The 26870-nt window shown below is 44.0% G+C and overlaps 5 protein-coding genes across 5 annotated transcripts in view; 3 read left to right on the top strand and 2 right to left on the bottom strand.

The window, feature by feature from the left end:
* Nucleotides 1-26870, top strand: part of LOC308078585 (sorting nexin-18-like) — a 244622-nt gene that overhangs the window by 27041 nt on the left and 190711 nt on the right. The gene's annotated exons all lie outside the window — the stretch shown is intronic.
* Nucleotides 1-26870, top strand: part of palm2akap2 (PALM2 and AKAP2 fusion) — a 352841-nt gene that overhangs the window by 185889 nt on the left and 140082 nt on the right. The gene's annotated exons all lie outside the window — the stretch shown is intronic.
* LOC308078930 (tau-tubulin kinase 2-like) lies at nucleotides 849-4222 on the bottom strand (the record flags this gene model as incomplete). Its single annotated transcript, XM_080420271.1, has 3 exons — nucleotides 849-985; nucleotides 1111-1501; nucleotides 3284-4222. The coding sequence occupies 3 exons, from the start codon at nucleotides 4220-4222 to the stop codon at nucleotides 849-851; spliced, it is 1467 nt and encodes a 488-aa protein (XP_080276397.1).
* Nucleotides 8921-26870, bottom strand: part of LOC308078928 (chondroitin sulfate proteoglycan 4-like) — a 43098-nt gene continuing 25148 nt past the window's right edge. Inside the window, exons 11-25 of the mRNA XM_080420269.1 lie at nucleotides 26401-26502; nucleotides 25010-25195; nucleotides 24104-24286; nucleotides 23232-23408; nucleotides 22645-22843; nucleotides 21695-21826; nucleotides 21227-21402; nucleotides 20512-20728; nucleotides 19386-19557; nucleotides 17788-18124; nucleotides 14192-14344; nucleotides 13338-13745; nucleotides 11495-11671; nucleotides 10102-10486; nucleotides 8921-9999 (exon numbers count right to left, since the gene is read on the bottom strand). Coding sequence (XP_080276395.1) covers nucleotides 9314-9999; nucleotides 10102-10486; nucleotides 11495-11671; nucleotides 13338-13745; nucleotides 14192-14344; nucleotides 17788-18124; nucleotides 19386-19557; nucleotides 20512-20728; nucleotides 21227-21402; nucleotides 21695-21826; nucleotides 22645-22843; nucleotides 23232-23408; nucleotides 24104-24286; nucleotides 25010-25195; nucleotides 26401-26502 — 3690 coding nt within the window. The 3' untranslated portion in view covers nucleotides 8921-9313. The remainder of the gene's footprint in view (nucleotides 10000-10101; nucleotides 10487-11494; nucleotides 11672-13337; nucleotides 13746-14191; nucleotides 14345-17787; nucleotides 18125-19385; nucleotides 19558-20511; nucleotides 20729-21226; nucleotides 21403-21694; nucleotides 21827-22644; nucleotides 22844-23231; nucleotides 23409-24103; nucleotides 24287-25009; nucleotides 25196-26400; nucleotides 26503-26870) is intronic.
* LOC308078589 (inosine-uridine preferring nucleoside hydrolase-like) lies at nucleotides 15675-16631 on the top strand (the record flags this gene model as incomplete). The annotated part of the gene is made up of 1 exon (XM_080419817.1): nucleotides 15675-16631. One exon carries the CDS (start codon nucleotides 15675-15677, stop codon nucleotides 16629-16631), a length of 957 nt encoding a protein of 318 aa, XP_080275943.1.

Here is a 26870-nt window from a genome sequence, read left to right as displayed (position 1 = left end):
ACCCACAGAATTTAGATTCTGCTTTCCAGCTGAGGCAGCACCCTGGGGCTACACACATCATACGACATTCAGTTCACCTTTACAATAGTTTCATTTTTCAAACAGGGGGCTCTGTTATTATGCTCCATAGGGTAAGGTTTGGGAAGTCCTCACTACTCAGGTTCTTTGAGGTTCTCCATGGTCTCACATCCATGGTTCTCTGAGAAAGACAAGAGTGTACTGTACCGTACGTAACATTTTGAGGTACGTTTACTTGATTATGTACATTTTTCAATACTTTATACCATCTCAGAGACAAATATTGTAGTTATTGCTCAACAATGATTTGAAAACTTTAGTTACAAGTTAATTTGTAGGTATAGATTCTTATTACAAAACCTACATTAACCTACAAGTGACCCAGATATGTCTGCTCTGCATAGTAGCCATATCTTGGTCAATCAGTAGCATAAATCGAAAGAAAAAGGTGGCAAGAGGTACAGGAAGAGTGAATGCTATAGGGAGTGAGGTGTAGTCTGAAGTTGGGAGTGAGTATGCAGTTCTGACTGAAATGGGGAGTTGATTTCACAGTTTGGGAGTCAGGAGGGAGACGAATCTAGGACGTGTGGAGCATTGTCCAGGGTGTTTTAGGGAAGGCTTGTGCAGCATTACTGTGTTGGCTGATTTGAGTGTGGGGGGTTGTAGGCTTGGATCAGGCATTGAAGGTACTTTGGTTGCCTTGTAGGCCAACATCAGTGTTTTGTACTCACTCGTGCAGGCAGCAACCGAGGGAGCCAATGAAGGGAGTGGAACATTTTGCCTGGTTGAAGACCAGGCGTGCTACTTCATTCTGTACCATTTAGAGGGGTTTAAGTGGGCATGCCGGGAGGACGTAGAGCCTTCGTCCTACTCCTCCCACTCAACATTCCCTGCTGAAAGGCACTGCCCCAGCCTGTAGGAGTAGGTGCAGTGACAAATATCCCCCTCACCGTCCAGCTTTTCTCCCCTGAATGTGGCATGTTCGAACAGACGCTTGGCCAAGCCGGATGCACCGTGGTGGATTTGAACCCCCAGACTCCACGGGGGTGGACAGGTACTTTACCCCTGCACCATCCAAGCACCCTTGAATACTTTCTCCCCCTGACTTCTTCACCTCCTGGGAGAAGATGGGGTACCGCTTAAGGTGGGCCTCCAGGAAACGCTCAATTGTGGGCTTGGGTTCCGGCGACAGTATCTTCTCAAATGCCAATCTCTGACTGTGTCTCATCCTGTGCAGCAATGGTGCAGCCTGGTTCAAGAACATGGCCTTCATGATGACTGGACAGTTCTGTTTGTGGTTGCAGTCCATCACCTCCCGTACATTGGCCTCCAGTGTCATGTGTGTGGGGATGTGAGGACAGTTGTCTGTGTCACTAAGGGGCACTTCTTGCAGGATGTCCTCTGTGTTCTTCTGCTGTAGCTTGTCTGGCAGCACCAAGGTGTTGGCCATGCCAATGTAGGCTGGCGTGAGGTGAGTGAGCTGCTGAGAAGTGGTCACTAAGGCAGTCAACAGATTGTCTGCACCACATTTTTCCCAGTCATTCTTCAACACGTTGTGGCTCTTCATAGCCTTCATGGCCTCTAGAATCTGTCTACCAAGCCTCAGTGTGGTGGAGACGGAAAAGGTGCCATGTTTCATGGTTTTCCTTAAATCTAATAGATTACTCCTCTGGAGTTCTGTGAGTAAGTGGTTGAAGTGTTCATTTTGTCCACAGCTCACAAAACAGCACTCATGGTCTTTACCCTGGAGTTTCTTTACTACAGCTACCTCTGTCTTTAGGACTTGTTGGGGCTGCTGGACAGACAACTCTGTTTGCATAGACGCTTGGCCAAGCCGGATGCACCACGGTGGATTCGAAGCCCTAGACTCTGCAGGGTTGGGCAGGTACTTCACCCCTGCGCCACCCGAGCATCCTTGAATACTTTGTCCTCCTGATTTCTCCACCACCTGGGAGAGGACAGGGCACTGCTTAAGGTTGGCCTCCAGGAAGCGCTCAAACGCTAGCTTGGGCTCCGGCGGATTTTGAGAGGGGAGAACCACTTCAGTCCAGATCTTGGGCTTAAGGAGGATCATTAAGGAGGTGAAGAACAACCCGAGACGCTCTTGTAGGAATGGACAGTTCTGTTCGCGGTTGCAGTCCATCTCCTCCCGTACATTAGTCTCCAGTGTCGTGGGTGTGGGAATCGGAGTGCAGTTGTAAGTGTCGCTAAGGGGCTCTTTTTGCAGGATGTCCTCTGTGTTCTGCTGTAGCTTGTCTGGCAGCACCAAGGCATTGACCATGCCTATGTAGGCTGGCGTGACCTGCTGAGAAATGGTCGCTGAGGCAGTCATAGGGAGCAGATCTTCTGTGCCACATTTCTCCCAGTCATATGGGTCATTATCTAACATGTTGGCATCACAAAGGCGCTCTTCTTGCAAGAAGACCTCTGCGTTTTCCTGTTGTTGCTCATTTGGCAGCACCGAGGCATTGGCCATGCCTATGTCGGCTGGCATGAGATTCTGAGAAGTGGTCACTGAAACAGTCATAGTCAGCAGATCCTCTGTGCCACAATTCTCCCAGTCGCACCGGTCATTCTCCAACACGTTGGGGTTGCAGAGGCGGTCTTCCAGCAAGATGACCTCTGTGTTTTCCTGCTGTAGCTCATCTGGCAGCACAGAGGCATTGTCAGCTGGCGTGAGGTGGGTGAGCTGCTGAGAAGTGGTCGCTGAAACAGTCATTGTCAGCAGATCTTCTGTGCCACATTTCTCCCAGTCGTACGGGTTATTGTCCAACACGTTGGCATTGCAGAGGCGATCTTCCTGCAAGACGACCTCTGTGTTTTCCTGCTTTAGCTCATTTGGCAACACAGAGGCATTGGCTATGTCAGCTGGCGTGAGGTGGGTGAGCCGCTGAGAAATGGTCTCTGAAGCAGTCATAGTCAGCAGATGTTCTGTGCCACATTTTCCCCTGTCGTACATTTCATTCTCCGACATGTTGGCGTCGCTGAGGTGCTGTCCTTGCAGGAAGACCTCTGTGCTTTCCTGCTGTAGCTCATCCGGTAGGACCGAGGCGTTGGCCATGTAGGCTGGCATGAGGTGGGTGAGCTGCTGAGCAGTGGTCGCTATGGCAGACATGGTCTGCAGATCTTCTATGCTAGATGTCTGTGACACAGGTGTGGGGATGGGACGATGGTTGTCGGCACCACTGAGACACTCCTCTTGCAGGAAGTGCTCCGTGTTCTCCTGCTGTAGCTTGTATGCTGGGGTGAGGTGGGTGAGCTGCTGAGCAGTGGACGCTAAGTCAGTTGTAGTGAGAAGAATTTCTGTGCCACATTTCTCCCAGTCATACGGGTCATTCTCCAACACGTTGTGGCTCTTTATAGCGTTCTCAAACACTGATATCAGGAGCTGATAGTTAGGTTTAGTGAAGTAGTCCAAAGTTAAGATGTGTTCCAAGAAGATGCTGAACTCGGAGGGAAGGTGTTTAAGCATAAGTCGATTGTCATATGTCTCTTTGAGATTTCCTACCTGTTCTTTGTCTTTAACCTGCGTCCAGGGCAGCTGTCCAACCATGAACTCAACCAGCATGTAGAAGAGAGACCAAAGGTCATCATGGCGACCCATTTCTTTATTCTTATGTGCGTTGACAGAAGCATATCTCACAGTACCACTGAATCCAGGCGCAGAACGAGGTGGCAGGAGTTGGCAGGAGTTAGCGAACTGACGGGCCAAGCCAAAATCAAGCATATAGCAGCATCTGCATGTGCTGGCTAGTCGCCCCATGGCAAAGTTAGAGGGTTTGATGTCCCGATGCAGAACGCCCACAGAATGGATGATTTCAATGGCCTCTAGAATCTGTCTACCAAGCCTCAGTGTGGTGGAGACAGAAAAGGTGCCATGACTCATGGTTTTTCGTAAATCTGCTAGATTACTCCCCTGCAGTTCCATGAGTACGTAGTTAAAGCGTTCATTTCGTCCACAGTCCACAAAACTGCATACATGGTCTTTACCCTGGAGTTTCTTTAGTACAGCTACCTCCGTCTTCAGGACTTGTTTGGGTTGCTGGGCAGACTCTACCTTTAAGGCTACACTGGCTTGGCTCTGCTGGTCTAAAACCTCGTATATCTCTCCGAACCCACCCCCACCTATCTTCTTCACCACTTCCCATCTCTCCACCACATCTCCCACGGACAGGATGTCGGTCTGCTCTCCAGCTCCACTCATACCGTGTGCCCTAAGTGCTTACAAGAGCCTGCAAATCCAGGACAGATGTTCATAGCTAATTAAGCTATGCTTACTAGCTTACTATTGATTTCTCTATTTCTCTCTCCCTCTCTCTTCTTTGTCTTTTCTATCTCTCTATCTGTCTCTATAGGTTGTCCTTGGACAAAGTCAACATCTGAGGGCATCTTCACCACCTTATATAGTATAGAATAGTGCCCTATCGATGCCAACATGTTGGAGAATGACCCTTACAATTTCACACACAACACCCTTACAACATCACGCACTATTGCCATGCATGCCTAACAATGCTGATTTGCGCAGATACCCTTGCAGCAATTGGCGGCTCCTGCCAAATCCCTCAGGGGGGATATTGTTGCGATGAAAGATAACCTATTGTTGTTATATAGCTAACTTGACATTGTCATGTTGCATTATACTATGTGTTATTACAGTCCAGCACCGAAGAGGTCAGCCATTTGAACAGTGTTTGTTTGTAAAGTATGCATATCCCCTGGGCTGGTTCTAGCTTGTATGACTCACTGACTAGATAGATGATCCCCCTTCAACTGCCAACACAAATTGCGAATATCAGACTGCAAAAACAGAATAAAAGAGCGACTATAAAGGTGGCTACACGGTGGTGCATCTTTTCGGCCTCCTAGGTTCAGCAACTGAAGAGGGATGAAATAATGTCTGAAGGGCAGAAGCGATTTGGCCAAAGATTCTTCAACTCCCCCAAACAATCACAGCCAATTGAGAAGAACTGAACTATACAGCACACAATGCTCTCAAAGTACCACACACATCTGATCGAAATGCCCAGCCTAACTGATTGCTTTTCAACTTACCTTAACATTTGGCGCAACCACAGCAATGTCTGAGAATTCATTCTCCAAGCTGTTTCTTTTTCTTTTCTTTCTTTTTTCTTTCTTTTGTTTTGACCACAGAAAAAGATAGGCCCAGCTGTAGTCATTGTTGTATTTTTCCAGTTCTTTGTCAGTAGTAAAGGTGTCCCTCAGGGTTCAATTTTGGGCCCCCTTTTATTCACTCTTTATGTTAATAATATTGCACTCCCCTCTCCGCACTGGGATGTCCATTTCTATGCAGACGACACAATTTTATACAGTATTGCCCCAACGCTGGAAGTGGCCACCGCAAATTTGCAGACTACCTTCAATAGGTTTCAATGGGCTCTAATTAATCTTAAGCTTGTTTTAAACTCCAACAAAACAAAATGCATGGTATTTACTAGGTCTCCAAATATAAATCCCTTTACTGGTATTTACACTCTAAAAGGTGAACAAATTGAGCTGGTCACATCTTATAAATACCTGGGCATTTGGCTAGATGCCAAACTCTCATTTAAGGTTCATGTGGAGAACCTAATCAAGAGGACAAATTGGCTTCCTTTACAGAAACAGGTCCTGTTTTTCTTTTACCAGCAGAAAGACTATTGTTCAATCTGTAATAATGTCTGTATTTGACTATGGGGATATACTGTATATGCATGCTTCACTCTCCACACTGAAGCCTCTGGAAGCAGTCTAGTGCTTTGCGTTTTATTACTGGCGATGATTATCTCACCCATCACTGTATTTTATATGATAAAGTGGGTTGGCCATCTCTCGCAGTTCGTAGAGAGCAACATTGTATTTTATTTATTTATAAGGCCTTGTGTGGTAAACTTCCTTTATACCTATCCTCGCTTTTGGAACCAAAGGTTACTGGACATTCAACACGTTCACAAACACCCATTAGATATACCAGTCCACTTAAGAGCAGTGAACAAGGAAAAACTTCTCTCATGTATTATGCTCCACACAAATGGAACAAACTTCAGGACTCTCTGAAACGGGTGCGATTGGTCTCAATAGAGACATTCAGGGTGTTTCTTGAGGGCACACTACATAGTGACTGCACCTTTTTCATGTAACACTATGTTTATTTGCATCTGTGACATTGTAATGTGATTCAAATGTTTGTTATCGTTTCTCATTATGTATGTATTTTATATGTTATCAGGGCGTCCTTGAAAAAGAGAGCTTGCTCTCAATGGGCTTCCCTGAATAAATAAAGGAAAAAGAAAGAAAAAGAAAGAAAGTATTGATTATACTAAAGTCGTACTATAGTTTCGGGCATCAGTGGACACTTGTTTGGACGCAAATAACATGGCAGCCAAAGTATTTGCCTTCATTACCCAAGATTCTCTGCGTCCCTGCTCAGTCGTGCTAGTGACATGATACTCCATCTTTGACCTTTCTGAATGGGGCATGGCTTTGCAGGAACTAGCAGTGAACGAGCTTTGGTGAGCTCCATGCCCGCCTTAGTGTCCGCTTGCGTACTGCGCAGTGCGCGGTGATGAGTTTTACACAGACACACGTGGGTCATGTTTATACATGATAGAAGGTGAGTGTTTGTTTGTTTCAGGGGCGGAGATGGAATTGTGGGGGGCACAAACTCAGACCTATTAACAACCACCCGCGACCCGATCTTTTGAATGACGCCGAAGGTCACTCCATTTGTGATGAAGTCCGAAATAAAAGATAAGATTGATTCCTGACATGCAGTGGTCTTCATCTGTCTCTGAACAACTTCTTGGTTACATAATAAGACTTCCATTAAAGTTGGTTCAGCTAGCTTTTGAGACAGAGTTGGTATTACAAGATCCTGATATGAAAGGTGATCCAGTGTGTGCAGGCAATGATTAATTACAACAACAAAAAAATCATAGTCTCTGTCACGCCTTCGGCCTGGCGTCAGGCAATCAGCCAGAGGAACTGAAAACACCTATATGACTTTTCAGGGTGTCTTTCACTACAAAGCAATTCCAGTTTGTCCGGTCAGAATGAAGGTTACCAAGTTCTTCAATTATTCTAAAGGGATGAAATCAAATCATTACCTCCTTGGTGGGGGTATTGAGACTGGACTCTTATTATAAATGTGAGATTCGTTTCTGCAATGCCATTTTCATTTTTGGTATTGCACTACCCACTGTGGAATTTTTCAATTTTAGATCATTTGATAGTGTTTTTAATTTTGATTCAATATGAAATATCAAGAATGTGTCATGTTTAAAAATAAATTGTGCTTTCATGGTAATTTCATTTTTGGGTAACAGTAATTGCAAACTTTTTGGTTTTAGGAGGGGGATTAGATTGCACTGTTAAAATCTTTAAAGTATGCATGAGGAACACAATCTTGTAAGCATAAGGCATATAGGGTGCAAATAATTTATAACAATTACTGTCTACATAACTGTTTCTCAACTATTGGTCCACTCCACAGGTGGTCCATGGGGAAAAGTTTTAAAATGAAAATAAAATATATATATTGTGCCTTTGTTATATATTCACACATTCACTGCCAGCCGTGCCAGGTACTATGCATAATTAGTTTTTTAGCTTCTGCCAGGGTTTTTGCGATTTTTCGAACCTTTTTAAGTAGTCCAAAGAACACGCTTTTTGAATAGGATTGAACGTCAGTATTAAAGAATACTCTGAAGATTCTTGCAGGGGCCCTCATACAAGGTTATTATGATTATGCATGCACTTCATGGTATCACAACACCTCCAAGGCCTTAAAAACAAGGCTCCAAACATCCCAAAACAAACTATTAAGGCTACTTCTTGGCCTCAATTACAAAACCCATCTAACCCCTGCTGCTCATTTTGCTAGGATTGGATGGCTTAGGGTTGAGGACAGAGTACAGCAACTTGCTATGGGCCTGGTCTTCAAGATACACCACAACATTGGGATCCCCCTGTATTTGTCTAAATACTTCCTAAATGTTAATGAAGTCCACGATCATAACACCAGAGGCAGCTCCACAAATCATGTGCAACCCAGATTTGGCTCAACAAAGGGAATGAACTCGTTCTCATGCTATTCATCAAAAATGTGGAATGCCCTACCAAAAGGAGTAAAGGAGTGTAAAACCCTACTCACCTTCAAAACTGCCCTAAAGATACACCTTCAGGGGGCTGCAATTCGAAAATGCCCCCTGTCTAAGTCTTAACCTACCCCCCCTACCCCCCCCCCCTTTTCTTTTTCTTCTTTTGTAAAATGTTTTTTCACTCTTCATACCAGTAACCTGTAAGCTGATTGTATGACATTCTGTATAGTAGTGTGTATATCTGTCTGTCTCTTATGTCATCATGATTTGTGTGCATGGGGATCTTATCTTAAACAAGCTTAGTGCTTAATGAGTCTCCCAGTTTAGTAGACATTGTATCGTGAATTTGTACTTCCATGTACTGATGTTCTCATGTCTTACTAAATAAAGTACATCAATCATCAATCAATCAGTCACAGAATATTTAGCTTGATCCCCTGATGGTTGCTAATCACTCATTCACTGCGCTTCCAAAAAAAAACGTTGAACGGTTGTATTTGCATTGACGTAGATCTACGTGATTGGCAGGGAATGTGTTAAATATAGTGTATATATTGTTGTGGGGAGGTGGGGTGGTCCTTGAAGACTGTTTGATTTATGCTATTGGTCAATTTGGTCCAAATAAGGTCAAGAACCTGGTCCATACATAAATCATATGTATGCTAATACAATTCTAAATACAATTCCATGTATTGTTTAAGTTGCATATTATGGCATGTACTGTAGCTACACTGAACTTCAACTCAACTTTAACTTTATTGTCACATATCACAAGGTTACAGGTGTCAAAGAGTTTTTTTTTTGTACAAAGCTTCCAACGTTTTGCAGTTTTAAGAAAAGAGTCACAAGGGTATAGAAAAGAGAAAGAAGCAAGGTTAAAGTCATATGACACGACACAGTGTCTAATATACAATGTCAATATACACCAAATACAATTCATTATACACCATCAAAAGGTGCAAAATTGTGCTTATGACTAGGGTCTGGGTGCTGTTGTGACACAGTATCCGTTTTGGACAAAAAGGTAGAATGTTGGAACAATATTTGTGAGAAAAGGATGGACAAGAAGTTATTTGTTACAGTGCATGTGAGGTGTGACTTATGACGACCATTATAGACTGTACATTCAACAGCACCTTTATGCCATTTATACCGTTTCACAACTAAGACGAACCTGACACGTTCGTTGCAGTTCTTCAGACCCAGTACTGGTTGTCACTAAGAGTTGGTGTAGTCGGCCGCTGACAACCTCTGGATCCTGGACTAGCTGTTGTACAAGCATTACCATCACTTGCAATAGATCTATCATCATCATCATTACAACCGGTTCCAACAGTACCACATAATATACTGCCGACGCCATCAGCCTCCACAGGTCTCCATACGGTCATGGGCATGGCAGGAGAAAAACTCCCCCTGAGCCCTAGGGGAACCATGGGGGAGCTCGGGCAGCTGCCGGGGCCAAGTGGGGTGACAACCACGGAGGGCATAGCCACGCTGCGCTCAGGCCTGCCCAGATAAGGGCTGCCCTCAGGCCTGCTCAGATAAGGGCTGCCCTCAGGCCTGCTCAGATAAGGGCTGCCCTCGAAGGGCAAAGTCACCGCTCCGCGCAGCTCCCGGATCAGGCGCGTCCGGGCCCGCTTCTCCCTGCGGTGGCGGAACACCAGGATCAGAACCACGAGGATGACGATGAGAAGCAGGCAAGCCAGGAAGGGCAGGATGATGAGGAGAGGGTCCGAGGCGGGGCGAGGGACCTCGAGGTAAACGGGCGGCTCCTCTGGAGGATCCTCCACCTGGACGGGAGGGGCGCGGGGCAGCGGGTCCATTTTCTGTCCTGCTTTGTTTCCACCTCCTCCGCCCCTCGCTCTTCCTCCTCCTAGGGCTGTTCACCGTCATGACATTTTAGTTGACGATTAACAGTCATGCAGATAATCGTGATTAATGATTTACAGGCATAATTGTGTAATAATTGCGACAGGCCTACCTCCTCCACTGCTGTTCGCCCAACGATTGTTAGACTTCAACTTGCTCAGCGTTCTGTTGGCTTTCTGTGAGCCCATCACCGTGGAGCCTCCTCGTCCTCGACCTCCTCCTCCTCCCCCCGTCGTGGTCCTGTTCTTCATCTGGTGATGGGGCAGGATGGTGAAGTGAAGCTCTGCCTTTGCCGGCTGGACATGCCCCGCCTTCACCAAGAAGACGAACGAATCGTTGCGCGGCGTGGCGGGGGCGCGACCTTGCGCCGTGGTGAGGTTACCGTTGCTGGCGGTGTCGTCGCTGAGGGTCTCCTCGATGGCGACCCGGCCTTGTACCACATCCCTGAACGTAAACGTCCTCAAGACCTCCGATGCCTGGTTGACGTCATAGGTCACCTGTGCGCATTCAGGCATAATATGCAGTAAACCACACACACACACACACACACACACACACACACACACACACACACACACACACACACACACACACACACACACACACACACACACACAGTAAGAACTGAGCTTAGTCATGATGTCACAGTGACAAATCTATAATAAAAATTGTTAATACTATTCTCATGTGAATGGGTGAATTCTGCCGACTGCTGATCGATCGTAAAGCACTTTGAGGTAGGCTACATTCTATGTATGAAAGATTTACTAGACATGTCTGTCGAAATTCTAATGTGTGGTTGCCCTCGATGTAGTCTAGTGTAGCCAGACGATCAGAGATCTCTGCCTACCGATATGGTGACATCTAAATGCAATGAATGGGGTAACACTGCGTGGAAATAACAGCATTGCAGAACCAATGCAAAGACTTTAGGATATTCCTTCATATTATGATGATTTTCAAAGCCCTAAGCATACCGTAGGTTTGTTAACGCCCATATATTGAATATTGATTTTGATCTGTAGGCGGAGATCTCTGTCTGGCTACACAGACGGATACAGAATAGGTGGGCACTAGGGACATCTGGGCACCTCGATGTAAAATTGTCTATTTTGTCCAAAATATTTGAAAAATAGTCTTGTAATGTAAAGTATATATGATGTGAACATGCACGGTACATCATTATAAAACTTAATTTTATCCTTCAACTTCTTGTTTATGCCCCAAAATGACTACAGGTTCTGTAGCAATTTGTAGCAATTATTATTATTATAAAATATAAGACCTTAAATGTCGAATGTTTAAGCATGTTCTAATCATGTATACTTTACTTAAGACCATTTTTCAAATATTTTATCTTTTAACATTTTGGACAAAATAGCCAATTTTACTTCGAGGTGCCCAGATGTCCCTTGTGCCCACCTATCATGATACCCACAAGACTACCCCCAGTGCAACCACAGCGGTAAAAGCATACCAAACACCGACCGTATTAGTTGTCTCACCTTGACAAGTTTCCCATGTTTGGGAGGAGAAAGGACCTCAAACACGGGGTCGGCCCTGCTGAGTCTAGCCAGCTCGGAGGCATCTATCATAGCTTTGCCCAGCTTCACAGCCACGCCGCTGGGCACACGCACCGGCTCCCTCAGGTAGATCAGCGGCTGCACCGTCACATTCACCACCTGCTCCACGGTTCCATTTGTAGGAACAAGAACAAAACAAAAAAACAGAGGGGAGGGGGAAGGGGTCATTTCACCCACTACTTTACACCAGAAAACCTGTAATGTGATTAGTTGAGTCTGATTCTGATTAAGCCCTATAATCGACAAAATCCAAAACGTGGCACGACACGAGCTACGTTGCCAGGGTTAATGTGGTTAAAGGGATTGTTGGCAACATTAAGCCTAAATTTGAAAAATATCTATATATATATATTTTGCATTTTTCCCCCTCTATCAGCCACTATATAATGATGCTGGGGTGTTTTCCTGCATTGAAACACAGTCCTCTTTCTGAAATCCGTATTTCCCTACTGTTTATGTTTGTCTCGGGCCGTAAATTAACGCACGCATGTGCGCATCCGTGCGCGTCCGTGTCCGTGTGAACTTTTTACTTTCGGTTTTAAAACGCTCTCAAACTTCGTTTTTGAGGCACATAATTTACTTTTCAGATAGCGTTTGGATAGAATTTAGTTGTTTAACTTCATATATGTGGTCAATTTGTCATGAAAGAGCCTATTTAAAAATAAAAATTCAGAGAACCGGCAGGGGCGGGCAGTTCCGCGAATTGTATCCGAATAAAGTAACCTATATTCGGCCGTTTAGAAGTCCCCTTAACTCTATGGAAGTCCTCCCTGCGTCACCCCCTGGTGGTCGGGGAAACGAACTGCTGGAGTTTTTTTCTTTGTTTATCTCTGAATCGCCTACAATCCCTTTAACATACATTTTAATGGTAAATTGTACATTTCATTAAAAATCTTACATATCAGACAGTCTACATTTCCCAAAAGGAAATGCATAATTAAATTCAGTCTGATCGGCCGCTGGGAACAAAACTGTGTTTTTTCAATATTTTCTGGATCAGTGCCCACTTAAAAATCGTGTGTGTTCTTAACACTTAACACAGCAGCCAAAAGGCTGCCGTGCATTTTCCAGGGCATGATTATTTTAATGATGAATCAATCGATTGTGTTGCGGCTTGGATCAGTGGAAATAACATATTGTACTTTCAAGGTTTTAAAGAAAAAATACCATGATGTCTTATTTTACTTTAAAGGGATAGTTCACCCCAAAAAAAAACATATTTTCTATCAATTACACACCCCATGAAGTCTTGAATTCATGGCGTTTTTTTTTGTTTTTGTCGCATTCCTAAGCCAATAATTTGATGACCGGCGGAAAGATGCTCCGGTAGGAGACTCAAAGTTGATACCTTGAGTCTTCTACCAGAGCCGCCGCCGATCATCAAATTATTAGCTTTAATTTACCATTAAAATGTATGTTAACCACATTAACCCTGGCATCCCTATTTTGGGCAAACAAAAAAAAAATTCAAAGAATTTCTAAAATATCTTAAATATCAAGTCACAACGTAGCTCGCGTCGTGCCACGTTTTGGATTGTAGATCTGCTATTTTCACGATTTTGTCGATTATATAGGGCTTAATCAGAATTCATCTCCATGAATTCAAGGCTTCATGGGGTGTGTAATCGATAGGAAAAAAGTCATTTTGGGGGTGAACTATCCCTTTAACTGATTTTTTTATATTATTGTTATATACCGGCCCACAGGTTGAGAACGGCTGGGGATATCAAAAGCAGGGGCATGGAAAACAAATGGAACGCCTGACCTGGTCCATCAAGTTGTTATACACCACACCAGGGGAGGTGGCAGACACGGAGACTTCAAAGCTGTCCTCTGACGCGCTGCGGTCAGTCATGTGGTAGACGACGCGGCCAAACCGCACGTCCTCGTGTCGGAAGGAGGTGACCTCGCGGTCGTCGATGGCGACGCGTCCGTGGCGAGGGGCCGCGGTGACGGCGTAGATGATGTCGGCGGGCTGCTGACCGTTGGTGTGGGCCGCCAGGTGACTGGGAGTCAGGACCACGGCCACGGTCCTGCCCTGGAACAATGACAGCCCGGTGTTGTTCACCATGGACACGACCGCTTGGGTGACCATGAGGGTGAAGAGTTTATAGAGCGGGCCGTGATAACCGTCGGTTACGTTGAAGTAGAACACTCCGGTGGAGGGCTCCCCCTGGTGGTGGGAGGAGGGAAAGCACAAAGAAAACACAAAGATAAGAATATTGATAGCTAAATTAATCAAATTAATGTTATTACCTCCACAATCTCTAACCTCAACAGTCACACAAAGAGAGAAATTATCTAAGACAGTGGTTCTGTGCCTTTTCTGGATCAGGGCCCTCTTGACAAATCTCAAAAACATTCGCGGCCCACTTATCTGACTTAGCCGAACGGCTGCCGTGTTAAGTACTGTATGTAGTATACTTAAAGTTTGTATTTATTGGTATGGTATGACTTTTTAATATTAATGTTAAATATCATCTTTAAAATCTTAGTGTTTTGCCAATCATTTGCGGGCCCACTTGCAATATCCTCACGGCCCACCGGTGGTCCCCGGCCCACAGGTTGAGAACCATTGATCTAATTGATCTTCTCAAGACATGAAAGAGAGAAAGTCACCTTTTGTATAAAGTGCAGCCTGCCATGGTTGACATCATACTGGGTGAAGGAGGTGACAGGCTCTGGTCTCTCTCCCAGAGTCAGGTATCCGTTGTTGGGCTTGCTGATCACGCCATAATGCAGCTCCTCCGGAGGGGTATCATGGTCATCAACCTGCAAATGTAGGAGAAGTTACTCGGCCATTAACCACGTAATCCATTAAGACCTGAGGCTACAAATGTCTTCTAAATCCTAACAGTTTTCTGATGTTGCTATATCAGTGGTGCTCAAAAGTTTTCATGTCAAGGACCGCCAAAATTATGTATTTGGCCACCGACCCCCCCCCCCCCCCCCCATCTCAAATATATTTTGTTCCAGGGACCCCTAGAAGCAAAGATTTGAGATTATAGGTTCGCTTTAAAAATATATATATATATTCAAAGATTTGTACACATTTTCAAGATTTTTCAAAAATAGCAGATCTACAAGCTCATAGTGTGGCACGAAGTGACGCGCTATGAGCTTGAATAGTCAAAGTACATTTTGAGAACTAATAAGCTATATAGCTAAAATCTAAAATGACACAGATGCTTTCCAGGTTTTAATGTCCCCCAGGGGTCTATACTTGTCCTCCTCCTTTTCACCCTCTACACATATTATCTCTGCCGAAAAAACGAGTTGCTGTGAGTTTGTAGATCAAATGTTCGCCTATTTTTGCTCAACTATTATTGTTATACATTGCAGGTAACACATCTTGCAAATATAACCACAATCCTGCAGAATGCCTGTGACTCCTAGTCACCTGCACAAGCATCTCAACCTCAGAGCTCCTCCCAGTGGGCCGCAGAGGTATTGTCCAAGTAGTAACAATTAAAATATATAGATAAATCTATATACTTTTAAGTTTTGTAGATAGATATAGCTAACCGTTTCTGGATCAGGGCCCTGATCAGGGAATCTCAAAAACACTTGCGGCCCAAGGCTTATACTGTAGATCAAAGTCCTCCGTTTTTTCATTTTAAGCAGAATCAATTCAGTCATTGCAGCTAACAGCGACATAGCAATAGTTTGAGGGTCATAACAATGCCCTTTTAATTATTTTAAGTATTACAATTATTTTGGTATGTGGGCCCTGATCATCTTGACACATACCCAGTTGGGTCCTGAGTTACAAAAGGTTGAGAACCTCAGGTATAGACTCTGTATTGTTCCGTTTTGTTTTGACTCTTCCACCGTAAACAAGTCTGACACCATTCTGTTCTGTTCTTTTGGAATAACTAGGCCGATGCCCAGTGTGAAGTCAGTCGGACCAGCGGTTCTCAAAACAAAAACTCGAATCCTCAAAAATGCATATATGGAGATCCCTGATGTCATCAACATGACATCATAGTACTGATAGCATAGACTGGCCTACGAGTATATAGTTGACATAGGCCAGCTCTGTCAACAGAGGTACGACAAGTAAAGCTATTTAATGTCTGTTGAGTTCGGTAACCCAGAGGAAATGAAGAAGTTGGTGATTGACGTGGACACCGGCGTGGACGACGCCCAGGCCCTCATGATGGCCATGGTCGCGCCCAACGTGGAGGTCCTGGGGATCACGTGTACCCACGGCAACACGGACCTGGAGAACGTTTGCAAGAACACGCTGCGCGTTCTCAAGGTCTGCAAGAGGACGGACATCCCGGTTTACCGCGGAAGCTCAGAACCCCTGCTGGGCCGGGTCCTCCGCGCCGGCGACTTCCACGGGAAGGACGGGCTCGGAGACGCCCCCGATCCGGAGGCGCCGGGCCTGGAGCTGCTGCAGAGCGAAGGAGCCGTGGGGGCCATGATCAGGATGGTCAACGACAACCCCGGCGAGGTGACTCTGGTAGCCACGGGACCTCTCACTAACCTGGCCCTGGCGGTAAAGCTGGACCCATCCTTCCCAGAGAAACTCAAGGGACTCTATTTAATGGGAGGCAACACCGATTCCAGGGGTAACACTACGGTGTGTGGGGAGTTTAACTTTGTAGCGGACCCTGAGGCTGCTTACATCGTGTTAAACCAGTTCTGCTGTCCAACCTACATCGCCAGCTGGGAGTTCGCCTGCCATAACAATCTACCATGGTCCTTCTGTGACGCCTGGTTGGCTCAAGACACTGAAAAGGCTCAGTTCATGAAGAAGATTTTCAAACACACCATGAAGGTGTGCTTGGAGCTGGAGCGCTTCCAGAAGGAAATGTGCGCAGGAGTGGGTTTCACCCCCTGCGACTGCTACGCCGTAGCTGCGGCTATAGACGACACGTTTGTGACGGAAAGCGAACAGGTTGCGGTAACAGTGGAACTGGATGGGACCAACACCCGAGGTATGATGGTGCTGGACTATCTTGACAAGTTTAAGAAGAAACACAAGGTCTCCATCATGAAGAAGGTGGATCTGGACAAGTTCAAAACCATGCTGACGGCCGCACTAAAGTAGGATGTAACATAAAGTAATGTTAGACAGGGCTCCATTCAGCCCTGTCTGAAATCACAGGATTGTACCTGTATGAATGAAGGTCAAATAAAATATTACAAACAACGTGCACTCGTTTATTTTTTTATTTTTTCGTATTTAACTTGGTTCTCCTGTGTTTCATTCTCACTGCTGTTGCTACTAGGACATCTTTAGGTATTTCGACAGGTTTGCTGAGTATAAATGCTCTTTGGGAGCTGCCCAGTACAACCACAGTCTGATACTGTTGGCCACTGAGCAAATCCCCTGGTGTTGTTGGGGATTAAGTGTTTTGCTCAAGGACACTGTTGGTATTGAGTGAGGGGTAAGTGTTGCTCATTCACTTCCCCCACCCAGATTTTTTCCTGCCGGTACGAAAGATCAATCTGGCAAATTTCCTGTCACTATAAGCTTACGGCCAGTGCTTTTCAAAACGGGGGCCATGGCCGCCAGGGAGCGCCAGTTAGGCCACTTTAAATTCAGGGCGTGACATTCGTGCTGGGCCTAGTAACCATAAACAAACTTGATACGACCATATAGGCATATATGAAGAGCCGGTTGCCAGAGCCTTAAATCTGACCGCTATGCCCATATAGGGTCATGTGTATATATAGGACCGACCGACTTCAAACTTGCCGTGCCCATCGGCAAGGACTCAAGGGAGTGCGGTGCCTGCCGTCGATTCGTTCGGATATGCGGTTGTCCAGAACCGCCGAGCTGACCGATATGACCATATATAGGCATGCCATATATGGATATCCAGTTGTCCAGAACTGCCGATCCAACCGATATGCACATATACGGGCTTGCCAATAGGCACAAAAGGGACAACGGGTACTCTGTCAAAGCCCCCGACACTATGACTCAGACATATCAGTCGGATCGGCAGTGCAACGTAGGTGTGAGGGCCACATAGCAGCCCAAACTCTAGTTAAAATAAATGTGTTCCAGAATGTTCCACAATATATACTGTATATATAAAAACAATAATAGCAAAAATGGCCTATGTACAAGCTCACAATGCGTCGAGATGTAGATTTGCCATTTCGCAATAGGGGGTCCATGGTATGGCAGAATGTGGGAACCCCCTGGGACCCCACCACTGTAATGTATGTGTATGCTTCATGTGATTCTGGCGCACCTGCAGGTTCTCCGGGCCCAGTGTGACAGTCTCCCCCACTACCACTTTCATCGGGGTAGAGCTGGTCCTGCTGAGCGGCGGCTGGTCATTGACGGGGGTCACCGTGATGTTGAAGGTGTCTGTCAATGCCAGGAGGTCATCAAGGTCTCCCGAGTCCGAAGACGAAGTCGAGAAGCCAGTGGGAGAGGAGAGGGTGGAATACATAGGAAATGAGGAGGGGTCCAACGGAGCCACCCAAGCCCTGAATGTGAAGCTGTCGCTCCTCGTCTCGGAGTCATCGTGGGTATATGCAATGCCAAACTTTTCCAGGGTGTGCTGGGAAAACTGGAGCTGGTCCCTGAGTGGGAGAAGTGACGAGAAAGATAGACAGCAGATAGCAAAGGTGAGATTTGGTTTCCCTTCATATCTTCATATTACTCACTCACTCTCTAACTCACTATATTGCATTAAATGGCACAGTGGTCATAATGGGGAGCCAAAAAAAGTTGCCAATTGTGTATTTTTATAACAATAGTACCCAAAACTCCAGGCTTGATTACTTCTTGTCAAACTAAAACGTAATGCGTGATTACATAGGCCGGTACTAACAAATTTCAACCAATAATATGATGACAAGCACCTGTCAATCACTCTTCCACACGGAGCTATCATTCAATATACTAGGCCGAGGGTGTGTACCATAGGCTCTGATGCCTGACCAACCCGATCGCCAGAGGAAACGTTGCGACATTCCTTGTTTTCCCCACATTGTTGTGGGGACTACTCTGCTTCGGGTTTTTTCCGGGTTGCGACTGGTTACGCCCACCGTAGGACTCGCCGTACATATGCACAGAATTTCGAGGTTTCTAGGCGACTATGCACGGAATGACGTGCACTGGATCCGTGCAATGTATACTAATTCTCTGGCGATCAGGCTGGCCTGACAGCAAGACCCCAGTTCCACTCCTTCAATGGCTGGGCGGACTATTTGCTGCATGTCAGTCTCTCTCCTTGTTTCCTCTCTCTCCCACTATATACAGTAGGCCTACTATCAATAAAAATGTATAAAAAAATCAAAAAATCAAATCAAATGTATATCCTCAATTGCAATAATAAAGACCAGTGGGTCTTTGATTATTAAGAATGCATCTCCAAATAAATATATGAATATTTTAGTACACTAACTGGGACACCTTTTTAAATACTTTTGTAATTGAAAGAAGACCATGGGGGCAATGGAAATAAGTCAAATAAACCAAACCAAGCTAAAACAGAGCTGTAAAAAACAAAACCCATGTACAGTAGTAGCGCAGTGGTTCTCAACCTGTGGACCCGGGGGGGTCCCCAGATGACAGTAAAGTGACAATATAAGGACTTTTTAAAACCTTTTATAATACTTTAAAAAAAAGAAAGAAATAAAATAAAAAGACTGCATCAAAAGTAATCAAAACTATACTATAAAAACCGGTCAACTATACTATAAAATCTACAAGCTCACAACGCCTCGTTGTGAGCTTGTAGATCTGCTATTTTCACAATATTCATCTGTAAAATTCCTAGTGATTATTTTTTGGGGGGGGGGGACTGAAAAGGTTGAGAACCACTGCAGTAGCCTATACCTGGTGAGGTTGTATGCGCCTGCCGCCAGAATCCCGTGTCGCGGCAGGGACGTGACATAGTACAGGACCTGGTGCCTCTGTCGCTGAGGCAGCGGAACCTTTCCCAGAAGGTTGGAGGCGTCCAGCTTGGAGCTGTCGATCACAACTCTGCCTCCCTCTGGCACCACGGCACCTGAGATGAAGAGAGTTGTTACTGACGTTAACACATTGACTGCCAGAGTTTATTCATAATGTACTCACCCCTGTGCCAGCAATTTGCGTGTTTTTTAATTTTGTAATTTTGTAATTTTTCATTCAAATAAATTATCTGATTGTGGTGTTAAGCACATACGACAGTTCCACCAGTAGAGAGCAGCAAATCCACACATTGATCACCTCGCTCGCCCCCTCCCAAACAGGCCCACGTCATATCCGGTCATTCACAGGATGTTATGTTTTCGACGATCCCTGTTCCGCTGATCGGCCTGAAAACGATGTGATACACTACGACGATGACAGTTAGTCACCCGGACCAAAGAAAATAGAAGTTGAGCTGTCCGTTCGTTTTTTATACCGTGTGAAAAAACGTGTTTTTCCCTATTCTGGCCGAAAATGACCGGAGAAAAACAATGTGACCCGGAAATGAATTTTTTTTTTTACATCCGGCTCCGGGTGAGTGTGACGTAAGTGGAAAACGAAAGTGCTGATGAGAAATAAGCAGAGCCGTGCGATCACAGATTAAACAATGAAAATTCAAAAGAACGCATCAATGCGTTCTTTTGAATTGCTGGCACGCAAGCGATGGATTTGAAAGAACGCATCGATGCGATCTTGGCAATCAATGTGTTAAAGGGATAGTTCACCCTCAAAATGACTTTTTCTATCGTCACCCCATGGAGATTTGAATTCATGGATATTCTTTTGTTTTTGTCACATTCCTAAGCCAATAAGACACAAGGAGTCTCCTTTGTGTCTCCTACCGTAACCGCTGCCTACCGGTCCACTGGTCATCAAATTATTGGCTTAGGAATGCGACAAAAACAAAAAAATATCCATGAATTCAAGTCTCCATGAGGTGACTCAAATTGTTTTGGGGGGGTGAACCACTTTCTGTTTTTTTTATCACTGTCATGGAAGCGGGTCTTACCGGTATTGGCCTGCAGCTTGGTCTTGTGTCTTTGTTGTTGTTGCTGGTCTTGGTTGTTGTGGGGGTGTGAACTGGCCTGGTACGAAATGAGGATGGTGAAGGCGTGTGGGGGAAGAAAAGCAGGCGGACAGGACACGGCGAAGGAGAAAGAGTCTTTAGCTGACCAGCCGACCGACTCCAGTTGGTTCTGTTCATACCAGAGCGCTCCATCATTTACCTGAACAGAGAGACAGATCCAAAGACAAGAGAGAGAAATGTGACGGTTGCATTTTGTTTCCGTATGAGTGGCTGGGAGCTGCATGGCTAGGCATCCTATACATTTTATTTTCAGTGATTTGGTTGTTTCTGTTCTCACTTCATTTATTATTCACCTCATGTCACATGCCCCCCACCACGTTTTTTTGTCTAAATATATATAATTTTTTACGAATGTACATTATTGAAATGAAAATGCACTTACCTTGTGAGATTAATCTCAGAACACATGGAAATTCTTACATTTGCACACACAGTCTCTTGAGACAAAATTGCTTCAGAAAATAAAGTGGATGTGCTTTTCGTTTTTGTCATTTTTGTCATATCTGCCCTGTTTTGTTTACAAGGCCTAAAAACCGTTAATCGCAATGATTTGCTTAATTATAAGTCATGTCATAATAGTGACAGCCCTACACACACACGCAGGTCAAAAATACACACATATTTGCACAGACTTTACCATGCTCTGTGTGAACGTGGACACGGAGCGGGTGGAGTTGTCTGGTAGTTTAGTGATCAGACGGCCCAGTTTAGGGGGAGAGGTCACCACAAACACCACAGAATAGTTTCCTCTGGCGTCAGGGTCGTCGTTGGTCACCACCTGAAGTTCTCTGTGAGTGACGGGCGTCACAGAGCCTGTTGGGGAAAGCAACCGTTTAATACAATAAAAATGTATGTTTCAATAAAACCTAGCCAAGAATGCATTTGAAAATCACTTTACAACTGTTTTGGATTGAAATAAATGAATGAATAATGACTGTTCTTTGTTTTATTTTTGTATTGTATGGCTTGATAGTGCCCTTGAACGTGACACGTGAATTTGAACCGACGTCCTCTGGTCTCAACGGTGCCATCTAGTGTTTGATTCAGTGTATGTCTGTGTACCGTGTGTGTGTCCGTCCATCCGTGCGTGCGTGCGTTACTGTACCTGGGTAGACTTCTAATGGCTTGTTTCTCTGCAGGGTGAGGAGCAGAGAGCGAGCGACTGTGCTGAAGATCTGACGAGGTGCAAAGTTCAGCCCGTCATTGACCTGGAAGTGAAATCCACCTGACAGTGCACCTATTGCAAATGCAAATATTTATGTCTGTCAACACATCAACCAGACAACATCGCACAACAGCTGCTTATTATATCATATTATTTGTTGGGCTACAGTATATTCGCACATAACGTATATCGTTGGAGTCAGACAGAAACCTGGTATCTCCATATTTCATGTTGTAAATTAATGCCATACTGGCCAATTTCATCATACAAGAGTGTTGCACAAAAGTAGTGAAAATAGCAGATCTACAAGCTCACAACACGTCGCATTTTTGAAATTGTAGATATTTTCACAATTAAAAATTTTTTTTTTCAAGATATTAATACAAAGGAACTGTTTTGGACATACAAGGTTTCCAGCCGACAGCAACAATATTATACTATATTATATTAGTTATTTTCATCGCTCTACAAACAAGAGCCATAGTCCAGCTGAAAGTTTATTTAAGTAAAGTCTGCACATTGAATAGCATTGTACAATAATTTACACTACTGTATAGTAATGTATGGCACTTTCTATTAACAGGCCATTTATCCTGCCACTGCATGGTTTGTGTGAAATTGAATGTTAAATAATTGACTGTTAATTACACATGCAAGTGTTTGACATAAACTACTCCCATGTATTCTACCCTACTGCACTGTACTGTACTGTGGTCTCTACTCCAAGCAGCCAAATATGTTACTTGTAGTTTTTGCCTTTGTGCTCATAAATAACATTTTTTACCGTTTTTGGTGTGCCTCTTTGAAGTTAAGCCTTTTTAGCCCAGCAGCCAGCACCCATAGTCAATGTGTTTATAGATAGGTTTCCTTCTCAAATGTAGTTTTCTCACCACTGTGCTTGAACACCAGTTGTCTACTCATTATGTGTATCTGGGTGAAGTTGAGGATGTGCCTGGAGGGGGCGCTCTTCAAGGCCAGGTGACCATTGCTGGGCGGGGTGACGATGAACTCCAAATCCTCTGGCCCAGTGTCCAGATCCTCCGCACTCAGGTCATCCACTGTTATCTCTGTCACAGAGCCAACCCATACCTGAGGAGAGGAGAGGAAAGGAAAAAGAAGAAAATACTTGTGTAGGGGTGCAACTGTTAATCGAACTAATCTATTTAATTGATTACAAAAAATAATTAATCATTTCATATAATTATATATTAATTGTCAATCCCTATTTTGGGCATGTTATTATCGGTAAAACATTTCAAAAACATAAAATAAAATAGACGATCTGCAAGCTCACAACAATGTGACGATTTGTGAGCTTGTAGATCGGCTATTTTCATTATTTTTACACAACTGGTGGTTAACTGATTAATTGATATATATATGTTTTTTAAAACACTTGTATTATTATTTATCATTCGATTCATTGAAAAAGAAATCAAATAATGGCTATAAGTGGCCGTCTCCTTGCAGTGCTCACCTTCAGCGGCCTGTTAGCTGTGATGACAGGATTCTCGTCGTTGAGAGGTAAGATGATGATCTGAGCAGTGAAAGGGAGACTGTGCTTCATGATCTCTGTCTGGTTCGCCACAATGGTGAAGTTGTCTCTCACTGTGTCACTGCCGTCATGGACGTAGGAGATGTACTCACGCTCCACCTTCAACATAGACAAGAGGAGAATAGAACAGAGACAGGCGTTTTCCCTTTACACCAAATCTCTTTGGCAAAAATGGCCAATCTCTCAACGTGATGCACTGTGAGCTTGTACTGTAGATACATCTTGTAGATTAATGTACAGTACATGCTGTATCTGTTGGTCTTATGCTATGTGTATACAGTATGAGTATTGTATCTTGATAGATGTCTTGATCTTTTTTTTGACATGCTGATTTAATGTTAGATTTTCTTCTTGTTCCACGCAAAAACTAATTTCACCCACTTCCTTATATCTGTAAACCACTGATGTGACAATGAAGTTGATTCTGAATGTAGATCTGCTATTTTTGCAGAAAATTCGTCCCAGAATAGTATTCACAATTTACAATTACAATATAGGCATTTAGCAGTCGCTCTTATCCAGAGTGACTTACAAATGAGAGATCAAAACAAGCCGCGTAAGCATGAACTCTAGTCAATAAACACAAGGTAAATAAATAATCACATAAATAGAGTGCAGAGAAAACAGTGTATTGCCTCGAAGAAACTAGGATACCAGGTCAACAACATAGCGTCTTTCTAAACAATTCTGTACATTTTAAACTACACGATACCAGATAAATGATTACCGTGTGTGGACGCATGCGATGTTCGTGCATGTACATGTGCGTTCATATATGTGTGTGTGTGTCTAACCTCTGCGTGAGTGAAGGCAGTGATGGCCATGCCAGGTATCCTGCTGTGTTCCAGCTGTCCGTGTCTCGGAGCCGACACCACCTGGTACACAAAGTTCATCCCCGAGAAGTGATGACTGGCGACCTTGACTGTGTCAGAGGTCAGCGGCAGGGATGACCCCTCGTCAACGGTCAAGTCAGCCACCTATCAATACAAGCCGATAAGGGATTATCATCAACCGATAAAGGGACTGATTGATTGACTGACTGTCCGACAAACTGACCGGCTAACCAACTGTTAGTCAGTAACAAAGTCTTGACTTCCATATAATTCATCATTCTCCATAGACAGATCGACATAATGATACGCTGTTAAATTGTGCATTTAACCCCTTCAATCCGGGAACGTGTCTCTGTCATTTTAAATGTCTTTGGCTATTCAAAAATAGCAGATATACAAGCTCATAGCGCGGCACCGAGTGCCGCCCTATGAGCTTGTAGATCTGCTATTTTTGAAAATATTTTTTTATATATTTTTTGCGGACATTTGTAACTCAAATCTTTGCTTCTGGGGAACAAAATATTTACTAATGTTCACTTTAGAAAATATATATTTTTTTCAAAAATAGCAATCTACAAGCTCATAGCGCGGCACTCGGTGCCACGCTATGAGCTTGTATATCTGCTATTTTTGAATATCCAAAGAAATCTTAAAATGACACAAATGATGCTTTCCCGGTCTTAAAGGGATAAGGTTGTTTACAGTTCACAAGAAAATACAGAAACGTCAAAATATGGATGTTTGGTGTATAATTGTATTTAAGTTTTTACTTTAATTGTAAACATAGTTTTATAGGTATAGAGGCTCAGGTGTAATTGTTTTTACGTAGTTAGATTTGAACAAATTTGAACAAGAAACATACTGTACCTGTAAGGGGAGGAGCAGAGGAATCACATCGATCTCCAACCTGATTGGCCCAACCTGTGTCACCCCGTTGCTGGCGTCCAATAGGACGGAGTCATTGGCGCGGCCCGGGTCCCGGTTCTGGTAGAGCACGGCGCCGAGGTTCACGTCCTCCTGGGTGAAGGTGGTGATGGGCTGGGCCCTGTTGCCCTGGAGATGTGGATTGATTAAATACTTTATTACAATGGTTTTGTAATAAAGTATAAAGGGGGGGGGGGCAGGGTATAGCATACAAGCTCATAGAGCTTGTAGATCTGTTATTTTTGAAAAATCTTGAAAATGTGTGCATATCTTTGAATATATGTATGTTTTAAAGCGAGGGGTCCCTGGCACAAAACATTTTCAGATGGGAGTCCGCGGCCAAATATATATCAATTTAGGGGTCCTTGACATGGAAAAAGGTTGAAAACCACTGCTTTATTAGACAGAAATGCAAACAGCACAGGGTATACAGTCATACGTCATTTGGGCTGAAAGGTTAACGCAAAAAGGTTCTGGGGACTTGTTTCCATTGTGGTCCTACGTTCAATTCATTAGCATAGCATAAAAAAAATAACACCAAAATACAATATCATCAACAAATATAAAACACTATATGTACAGAGATGAAAGGGGGAGGAAAGGGGGGGGTGTAGGCAGGGAATGCCATCACCTTTCTATGGGAGAAGTGAGATTTACCTCCCCTTTGGCCTCCTGAAAGATGGATTTTCAGGCCTGTTTTGAAGGAAGCCAGTGATCCACATTCCACCTATCTGTCCATGTACAGTACATCCATCTACAGTAGGCCTGTCTATCTGTCCACCAAGTGGTGGAAAGTAACTATGTACATTTACTCAAGTACTGTACTTGAGTAAAATTTTTTGATATGTTTTACTTTACTGGAGTACTTCCAATTTTCAACAATTTTACTTCTACTCTACATCTCAAGGCAAATATTGTCCTTTTTTTTACTTTTTATTTTCTTTGTAGATTTTGATTATTGCAAAACCACTATACAGCCCTATATACAATTCGCAATTCGAAAATAGCTGATCTACAAGCTCACAATGCGACGCATTGTGAGCTTGTAGATCAGCTATTTTTAAAGGATTTGTATACATTTTATATATTTGAAAACGGGTGAAATGGGACATTCTGCATAATAAGTACTTTTACTTTTGGTAGTTTAAGTATATATACTTTTGTACTTTTACTCAAGTAAATTTTGAATACAGAACTTGTACAGACTATTTCTACAATAGCATATTGATCCTTAAACAAGTGACATAAGTAAACATGTCTGTACTTCTTCCATCACTGTGTCCAATCAACCAACAATCCATCCATCAACTACGGGACAGGTGTAAAAGACTTACCTTATAGTTCTCTCCAGGGTAAGCCTTCAAGATGAAACCCAGAGAAGGAGAGGTTTGGACAGAAAAAACTATCTCTGAGGGTTGGCTGTCCTCGTGAACCACCTGGAGGAAAATAATGAATTAATGCTGTGACAATGTGACCACACATTGTCACGAAAAAGGGACAATGCCAACTCTTTGTGCTCTACGTGCCCATCAAGAGTGCACGCTTGCTGGGTGGCGTATGGACACAAAACTAGAAACAAACTACAGACTTCACAGTTCATTCAAGAAAATAGTCACAATGGGGTTCAGGTCATTATATAGGTTTGCCAGGAAACGCACCTGTAGCCAATTGGGGGCGAAATTGGTCCAAACCAACTCGGTTTGAATGTGTCAGAGCAGGGACACTGGACAGTAGTCTACTGAAAGTTAAAATATCTTATGACTGAAAGCAAATACTATATCTATGACCTTACATGAAAGGAAAT

Source organism: Gymnoscopelus braueri (assembly GCF_963280865.1).
Source record: "Gymnoscopelus braueri genome assembly, chromosome: 22".
Taxonomy (NCBI): domain Eukaryota; kingdom Metazoa; phylum Chordata; class Actinopteri; order Myctophiformes; family Myctophidae; genus Gymnoscopelus; species Gymnoscopelus braueri.
This window is presented reverse-complemented; position numbering and strand designations above follow the sequence as displayed.